The sequence below is a fragment of the Spea bombifrons genome, chromosome 12, assembly GCF_027358695.1.
Source record: "Spea bombifrons isolate aSpeBom1 chromosome 12, aSpeBom1.2.pri, whole genome shotgun sequence".
NCBI classification, from domain to species: Eukaryota; Metazoa; Chordata; class Amphibia; order Anura; family Pelobatidae; genus Spea; species Spea bombifrons.
In genome coordinates, this window is record NC_071098.1 from 4,753,242 (window position 1) to 4,762,528 (window position 9,287).

At 41.3% G+C, this 9,287-nt stretch overlaps 1 protein-coding gene across 3 annotated transcripts; it reads right to left on the reverse strand.

Annotated features, from left to right (window-relative positions):
- Positions 1 to 3,199: 3,199 nt before the first annotated feature.
- On the reverse strand, positions 3,200 to 8,872 carry PDPN (podoplanin). 3 transcript variants are annotated; one of them, XM_053452051.1, is made up of 5 exons: positions 8,715 to 8,872; positions 6,601 to 6,680; positions 6,293 to 6,419; positions 4,252 to 4,357; positions 3,200 to 3,876 (listed from the first exon to the last, which is right to left on the reverse strand). In XM_053452051.1, exons 1-5 carry the CDS (start codon positions 8,770 to 8,772, stop codon positions 3,864 to 3,866), a joined length of 384 nt encoding a protein of 127 aa, XP_053308026.1. In that variant the 5' UTR covers positions 8,773 to 8,872; the 3' UTR covers positions 3,200 to 3,863. The 3 variants fall into 3 exon arrangements, with proteins under 3 accessions (XP_053308026.1, XP_053308025.1, XP_053308027.1); XM_053452050.1 differs by having other exon boundaries at positions 6,601 to 6,686; XM_053452052.1 differs by having other exon boundaries at positions 4,248 to 4,357; positions 6,601 to 6,686.
- Positions 8,873 to 9,287: the final 415 nt, after the last annotated feature.

The following is a 9,287-nucleotide window of genomic DNA, read 5'->3' on the forward strand; positions in this document are numbered from 1 at the left end:
CTCAGCTTCAGCACCAGCTGGGGCCGATCTTAAAGGGGCTATGTCTCTTTACTGTGTTAAAAGGGAAACAGTGCATGCCTCCAAGTCATACCTCCCAAGTGTCCCTGTCTACCAGGGGGCAGTCCCTCAAATCCATCTGTCCTTCCCCTCCTTGATGCCCCCACACAGGAGCTCATAATGTTGGCTAGGTATCAATATATCACGGTTCTTTTTTAAATCACTCCCATCATGCTCAGCTTCAGCACCAAATGGGGTTGATCTTCAATGAATTATGGCTTTTTAATGTATTAAAATGGTAACACTGCATGCCCCAGGAATTAGGTATATAAATCTTCAAAACATAGCTCTAAAGTGTCCCTCTGTACCAGGGGCAGTCCCTCTTAGGACCCAAATCCCTGTGTCCTTCACTCCTCACCTTGATGTCCCTTTTTTTCTAGGAGCTCAGGATTTGTATTTTTAAAAAAATCACAATATTTTGTGTTGAAGGGATTGTGTTTGTAAACTAAATTGTATCAATTACATGCATTATTTGCCCTCTAAATGCTGTAGTCAAGTAATAAAGTAACAGAAAAACCCTGCCTCCCAACCGCATCCCCTGGAAAAAAAAATGCCCCTGTTTAGGACCCCAAATAGGACCCTATTTCTCTCCTCCTTTCTAGAAGCTCAGTAGGAGCTGGGTATCAGTGTTCTAAAATCCACAATATTTTGTGTAGAAACACCATGGAATGTGTTTATATAAACATCATACATTTACCATACTGAGGGGGTGGTAGATAAGTGGATCAGCCTCCCAGGAGAAGTGGTAGAGGCTCACAGTGAGGGGGTTTAAACATGCATGGGATAGACATACGGCTTCTGAATCTAAGACGAGACCAACGACTGATTAAGGACGAGGTTGATTTGCAATGCCGAGCAGTGATGTTCATTATGTTTGAGAAAGTCTGTTTTCATTGGCTTATGTGTAAAAGGTGCTTTTTTCGAATGTTGAGGTATGACATCATATCCCTGCACCGAGCAGCCAATGGTACGCGGTCCGTGAACAAGGAAGCATTTATGAAGAGATCCGTGCTAGTACTATTCAGCAGTAGGGCCACCATCAGAGATCTTGGGGCCCAATACAATCCTAAAGACAGGGTCCCATTGGCCCATCCTACCCCATGCTCCTCCCACCACCTCATCACATGGACCTCTTCTTACCCGCCCCATGCTCCTCCCACCACCTCATCACATGGACCTCTTCTTACCTGCCCAATGCTCCTCCCACCACCTCATCACATGGACCTCTTCTTACCTGCCCAATGCTCCTCCCACCACCTCATCACATGGACCTCTTCTTACCCGCCGCATGCTCCTCTCACCTCCCTTGCTCGTAATGGTGCTACCATGGCCCCGAAGTCGGGAAGGGATCACTAGGCCTTACTCCCCAGAGAGGGGCCATCTGGAACCCAGACACGTGTATCAGCCCGAGAGGACCAATAAGGTGGCCTGTGACAGATCAGGGAGGCCTCCATGCTTGCTCAGACCTCATGCATGAGTATTGGTTGCACCCAGCTGAAGGTTACCCCGTTCCCAGTGGAGGACGCCATTTTTCCATCCCGGCGTACCAGGCCTGATGAATGCCAATGAATCGCTAGACCAAACATTTTTGAGTGACGCATTTTATTTCAATCCCATCTACAACTTTGGGTCTTATTTGGAAAAATGTTAAAACCTACATTCACAAATCATATCATTCTGCCAAAATACACAGAATATTCCATTGCCAGCAATCGGAAGCTAAAATACTTTGATGATAAACATCCTCGATGAATGAAAACATTTTTAAAGTGAAGAACAAAAAAAAAGGTGTGTTGGAATCCTCACAGGTCATCCATTATTCTATTAATATAAATCACAATGAAATATTAAGCGAAATTGCTACTAATAAATAACCCAAATAGGCATCGGATTTTGGTTTGTAAACGTACAGAGAGTGAAAGCCCCCGTCAGTGGGGTATTACTGACTTCTCATGCATTGTGTCCGTAGAGACTGCTGTGCCTTTGAGATGTCCCATTGTGGTATTCACAAAGGTTTCGACCCGTGTCAAGAAGAGTTGATCAGGCCAACCCAACTGAATAAATTCATAATAAGAAACTTGCATGTTGACTCAACTGTCAACTCAACTGCAATGATTGTCGACTCCATCATCAACACACAGCGAGTTGCTACAAAAAACATAGTCTATGCTCGGACATTTGAGTGGGGTCGAGTAGGTGGTCTTAGACCTAGAACTCCAAATTCTATGGTTGACTTGACTGAATAGACTCATACTATTATGCTCATACTACAAGCTCAACGGACAACACAAGGACAGTTGAGTTCAACTCAATGACAAACCAGCGGCAACTTGACCCAGCGTCTCAATCAACTGCAACTCAGCTTTCTGTGAATGAAAGGGCTACTGTTCAGGCTGAGTTAGTCAAGTGCTGTAAGGAAGGTCAGTAACTGAATAATCAGCTTGAACCTTGGTGAAATGGCCTCTCTGTCAGAGGAATAAATATCATCAAGTGGTTTTGAAGATAAAATGAGAGCGCTTCCATGGCACTCTTGACATTTTAGCATCTTTTGTAAAGGTTTGGTTTAAAACATTGATTGATGTTTTTTGATGCAGAGAAAGAAATGAATGAATGTGCAAGCGCATGAATGTGCGGGTAAGGAAATGTAGCATGTTGGAAAATAGTGAAAAGAAGGGCTACCAAACTCTATCCCATAGTATCTCTATAATACTAGTGTCATGTAAGGAAGTTTTACTTTACTGAGAGGGTGGTGAATAAGTGGAACAGCCTCCCAGCAGAAGTGGTAGAGGCTAATTCGGCGAGGGAATGAAATTATGGATGAGATAGGCAATTGGCTCCTGAATCTAAGACGAGACCAACGACTGATTAAAGTTCAAATCTTTACTGCAGACAAAACAGCCAGACTAGACGGGCCGACCGGGTCTGATCTATGGGCAAATTCTATGTTTCAACTGCTCTTGGAAACTCATCCTTGAAGACGACCTGATATAGTACACGAGTCAGTAAGCAGCCTTTCGGACTCAAGGTCAAGGTCACTATGTGGCAAATCATAAATTAGCCCTGAGAATGGTAGCTCAACAGCTAGAAAGCCATTTCTTATTCCTCCTCTATCTAATAAATAACGGTAAAAAGGCAAGGTCAGTTAACTTGAAAAATGTCTAATTTGCAGTGACTTGTATCATTTTATCAGCAAATAAAAAATCTGTTTTAACTACACAATGAAGCTTCCATTTTTAATAATAACATTCATTGGCGTGGCGGAGCCGGGCTTCCCGCGTATCTATTGAACGCAGTATCATTTCAGGCCAGCAGGGGGCATGATTGTTCAATAAAAACACAAGAGAAACGCATAGGTGTCCCAGACCTGCGTAAGAGCGCACCTATAGGGTTAATGTATGAGTTTGATAGCTTCATGTTAAAATTTTATGCTCTGGTTAAAAAATAAAATAAAAAAAACAGTTATGGTTTTAATATTTTGCGTTGCAGTGGGACCTTCCGCTGTAGATGTATACATGTAGCACATGTACTAAATGCTGTACATATTATTTACATACACACCTTTATGGCATGGCTAAAGAAAAAAAAATCTTATTTTTCCTGTACATATCACCCAATAACTAGAATATTATCCCATATTTTACCCCATGGAAATGGATACATTTGCATACTCGTCCCTGTGTGTTCTTGGAGTTAATATCTTCCATTTATGTTATATTTGTATTGGATGTTTCCTTTTGCCCAGAATTTACCATTAACTGTTTTCAATGTAATAAATTTTTTTTTTCTGTTCTTCATCACGAATTCCTTCAATTTCCGGGTCTGCGAACGAGAAAAAATAAATTCTTACCGCGTGTACATTTTTCCCCAATGTTCCATTTGGAATAGAAACGCGAACTGTTAGATGACCAAACTGACACTTATTGCCCCCAGGAAGAAAAATGATAAATGTTTGTCTTTAATTTTTCATTTTTTGCCTCAATAAGTTTTGTTTGAAGTCTAACATTTTGCAACATAGTCAAACCTGGTTAACAATTGCCATTATTTAATTATATATTTGATTTTTTATTTTTTTTTGGTGAACACATGCAAAAATGTACAGAAAATCAAGATATTTACATGATTATTATTTTTCTGAATAAATTATTATTTTTTTAAATAATATCATGATTAAAAAAAAAAAAATAACCTACTTACGAATATCTTCCCATTTTTCTCACAATTACGATAATAATAATGGCACTTATTCCAATAAGTGTTATGACGCCAGCCACAATTCCCACAAGCGTTGCTAATCCCAGACCTACCGGGGGGAAAAATTGCAAGGTAATGAAATACGTCAATACGTAAAAAAAGTTATGAATTTATCTGTGAAGCGCTATAAAAAGTGACTTTAATTGCATAAATTCTGAGTACAGAAACCATTTTATTGATGCTATGGCAATCATGCTCCATGAGACCAATCTCCTTTAAGTTTAGGCAAGAGAAAGCATATTCAGAAATGTTCTTAATTGATTTTGGATCTGGATTGATTTGTTATCTTCATAAAGAACCTCAAAAAATTGGTTCCTGAAAGACCCTGCTTAATAATTGTAAAAAAATAGTAAGTTCCTTTCGGAATGTTATGTTAAAGAAAAAAACCTATGAATAGGGATACTGTTTGTACGTTAGACATATCTCAAAATAAACCTTGCGAGTGACTCATCAAATGGTAAATATTCCACGTGATGGGTTTATACCGCGTCTCTGATAAATAACAGGCGTATTCTTCAAATGCTCGCAACTGCAGAATTTCGATTCCACGCCACACATTTTTAAGTGGTTTTGAAATCTTGTTACTCAGCAAAGTTAATGTGAGTTTTTCACCCACAATGTGTGTGTAGGGCTGAGCCGCGCGGCCGCGGCATCCTGACTGCAGAACCGGGCATAACCAGAAAAGACTCAGGATATGAACAGGGGGGGACTATGGAGAACGTTCCAGATATGAACAGGGGGAGACTATGGAGAACGTTCCAGATATGAACAGGGGTAGGCTATGGAGAACGTTCCAGATATGAACAGGGGTAGGCTATGGAGAACGTTCCAGATATGAACAGGGGTAGACTATGGAGAACGTTCCAGATATGAACAGGGGGAGACTATGGAGAACTTTCCGGATATGAACAGGGGGAGACTATGGAGAACGTTAAAGATATGAACAGGGGTAGACTATGGAGAACGTTCCAGATATGAACAGGGGTAGACTATGGAGAACGTTCCAGATATGAACAGGGGTAGACTATGGAGAACGTTCCAGATATGAACAGGGGTAGGCTATGGAGAACGTTCCAGATATGAACAGGGGTAGACTATGGAGAACGTTCCAGATATGAACAGGGGGAGACTATGGAGAACGTTCCAGATATGAACAGGGGGAGACTATGGAGAACGTTCCAGATATGAACAGGGGGAGACTATGGAGAACGTTCCAGATATGAACAGGGGGAGACTATGGAGAACGTTCCAGATATGAACAGGGGTAGACTATGGAGAACGTTCCAGATATGAACAGGGGTAGACTATGGAGAACGTTCCAGATATGAACAGGGGGAGACTATGGAGAACGTTCCAGATATGAACAGGGGTAAACTATGGAGAACATTCCAGATATGAACAGGGGTAGACTATGGAGAACGTTGGCCGGGATGTGCTCCTTCGTATAGGAGCCTTGGATACCCTACGAGATTCCAGCTGTCCCAATCGGACTAGGGGTAGGGAATGGGCAGGACAGGAGTGGGCGAAGAACGAGGCTCGGCCACCCACCTTGCCCAGCGGGCCATCTTGGGGCACTCAGCTGCAGTGTCGTGTGGTGACCACATGGGGGCTCCAATGGTTTCACCGATTTTACAGCTTCTGGGACACGTGGAGGGAGATCAGAAGATCTCCCGGAACGGCCCATGATCCCCGCTGACTGAAATCGGGGTTCTCTTCCGAAAACCAGAACACTTAGATATGGCCCTGAAACTGGCATAGGGGGCAGAGCCAGCCACAAAACCCCAAACTGAAGGTTTGCAGGATTCTGAAGTAGTGTTTTTAACATCTTTAATACACGATAAATTATGAATACCAGCTTCTTCACGGAGCTGGGCTTGCATAATTCATGATTAAATCAGTGAGATGCCCTGTGATTAATGATCGTTTATTAACTATACATCATGCAGGACCAGTTTGTCCCATTTGCGTATTTATATTCGTGTACCTTCGGGATCTTCTGTAACTACGATATCGGTTGAATTGTCGTTTCCCAAACTCAGAGTCGCTCTTTCCAAAGATGAACTCTCTGTTACGCCAATGAATTCAGTAACGTTTATTTCAGCCGTGGAAGCCTAGAGGATTAAAACAAAACGCTGCGATCTCTTTAGTTTGGCAGAATAAATGTGATTAAAATGTAAGGTAATGTAAAGGTCCACATGTACCCCTTGCCCTGTCCATGGTACTAAGATATGGACAGCCCCCCATAGACTTTCATTAGTCAGAATACGGAGCTGGCGTTTAGAACGCACATACCTGGGTCTGCGGGTCGGTAGAATGAATGAAAGTCTTTTCCGTGACGTCCAACGTTCCAGCGTCTTCTGTGACTGGCAGCACTGTAGCTTGACAAAAAATATTATATAATAAAAAAAAATATATTAACACGCGGTAAAATAGATTTAAATGTTTAAAGTTATAAGTAGTTGATGTTCTATTTACTTTCTAAAAAGTCTTGAAACATATTTTTTTAATTCTTTATAGCCAACAAAGAGGGCTTGATTAGCTAATCAGTATTCTGTGACTCATTTACTGGGTATTCAGTTTGTTCTTTGTTTTATTCACTCTTTCTCCTAAGATGTTTTCCATTGTCCGGCCATTTACTTACCTGCCCTCTTTCTCTCTTCTGCCGCATTCTGAGCAGGACCAAGATTCCACTACCCAACATCAGCTTTTATACATCATTTACAGTAAAAGGGGTCTACAGTAAGACTGTATTTTGGGGCCTATGGCCCTATCCAGGGGCACTAGGCAGTAGCCTAGAATGATTTGCAGTAAATCCCCCTATATTCCGACCCCCCCCTTTTCTTTCCTCATCCGTTTGCCTTCAATCATCCCTCTTAGTCTTAGAAGCAGATGTGATATCAGGGCAGGGCAGGACCTGATGCCAAGTTACCCCATTCCATGGTTTCACATTTTGGGGCTGATAGAAAATAGAATTTGCTGGCAAATCCGACCCTTTCAGCCCCCGTCTAGTCGCCCGTTTCTCCTGCTGTAAAGACCCAAACCTTAATCAGTTGTTGGTCTCGTCTTAGATTCAGGAGCCGTATGTCTATCCCATGCATGTTTAATACCCTCACTGTATTACCCTCTACCACCTCTGCTGGGAGGCTGTTCCACTTATCCACCACCCTCTCGTGATACATTTCAGGCGTGTTACTAGTTATTAGTGGTATAGGAAAGCTTCCTAACTTTCATTGAACGATGAGGACCGCTGCCACCCAGTTGCTTTGGACTCCAACTCCACCATCATGGCGGATGCAGTGTGTAGCAGCTGGAGCGCACGCATCATGGCATTTATTGTCCACGATATCTGGAGAGTCAGGGGGTTGCTTATCCCTGAATGAACCTGCCTGATGAGGATACTTTATGCCTGCAAACCTGGTTCATGGATGCAACGGATCACCTTCTAAACGTCTCGGAATACTATGAATGGCTTCCATTGTTTCGTTTTTTTGACTTTTGAACCCAAACGTCCGTAATCAGCGTGCAGAATACGTACTCCGCGTCATGAATGGGAATTATTGAGAAAGAACGACATAAAGATATTTATCCTACCATTCCACGCATTCTCCGGCTAAATGCTACATAATAACCCTTTCAAATGCTGTTTTTTTTCTTCTTCTCTTTAACGTAGACGCTGGTCCTACTTAACACAGGTACTGATTTACTATTGATGTCCCGGAGGAATCAGCCGATGTAATTTGGATTTCCCCTGTTAGGATTATTTTTACAGTTTTGTATGAAGAAGCCTCTGTGAAAACTTTTTTCCAAAAGCAAAAAAAAAGGTTTCTATGTTCCAAAAAAACATGAAGCCTGCGTCCAAGAAAAAAACCCCCCAAAAAATGCCAAACATGCATGTATGGACGCATATATCTGCAGTAAAACGAGCGCCGGTTCACCGAGCCAACATTTTAGATCGGGAGAGGTCCGTGTACCAGATCGAAACATCGATATTTACACTTAAAGGGTTAAATGATACATTTGTAAGCATTCCGCATAGAAGAAGCTCACAAAAATAAACTTGTCTTACAGAACATTTTATTCAAAGTATAATATATTCAAAATATATTTAAATGGGAAATTTTTTGTTAAAAAAGTATTTTTTTGAAAAACTCATAAAATTTGTCAGTTAAATGTTGCGTTTTTTACATAATTATGTAATTACTCTAACCAACGCGCAATAAAACAAATAAACTTAAACATATAACTTTACTTATCTGATATTATAAATAAAATAATATATATATATATTATTTTATTTTTTTTAATATTTTTTTTATATTTTTTATATAAATATCTTAAGAGCCAGTAGGTATTTTAAGGTGTCCCGTGGTTGGTAAAACATCTTGAGATCTTAAATTTCTTCTTACCTTCCTGGGCCACGGCCAGACCCATCAGCAGAGAAAGAAGAAGGTGTAACGCGAACATTTTGCTTCTCCAGAAGACGTCTTCTACTCCGAGAAATGTACGGCGCCCCCGATAAAGTATTTTTCAATCAGTTATAGATGCAGAGTCATTCCCGACTGGAGCTGCATGGGGGAAAGGGAGGTTCTTAAGAAGTTTTGGAAGGTGGGGGTTGAATAAGGTGGTCTCAGAGACTCTTCACCCTCCCAGCAATCACCGTTAGGTCAGCGTTATAACACGATCTCGCCTGCGGGTTACCGTTTCAGGCTGCGGCTGCTAACAGGGTCGTTAGAAGTCACCTAATTCTCTTCGGAGTACTTAAATAATAATAAGACCAAATACCTTTGAGTTACCCTAAGAGGTTTGAGATCAGTTGGGGTCCTGGGACGACTGGGTCGTAATGGCCTCTCCAGAATAATAACATCATGTATTCACGGTGACACGGTGACAAACAATAATGATAAATAACATTTTATTATTTAAAACTAATTTAAATATTTATGCCATCCAAAACAAATAAAAGACTGCTCCTGCTCATA

Bases quoted from the DNA above. Each gene is read 5' to 3' on its own strand.
- PDPN (XM_053452050.1), bottom strand. From the start codon at position 8,772: ATGTTCGCGTTACACCTTCTTCTTTCTCTGCTGATGGGTCTGGCCGTG. The intron at 6,420-6,600 runs GTATGTGCGTTC...TTAATCCTCTAG, and splicing joins CTACCGACCCGCAGACCCAG to GCTTCCACGGCTGAAATAAA. The intron at 4,358-6,292 runs GTACACGAATAT...TCCCCCCGGTAG, and splicing joins AGTTACAGAAGATCCCGAAG to GTCTGGGATTAGCAACGCTT.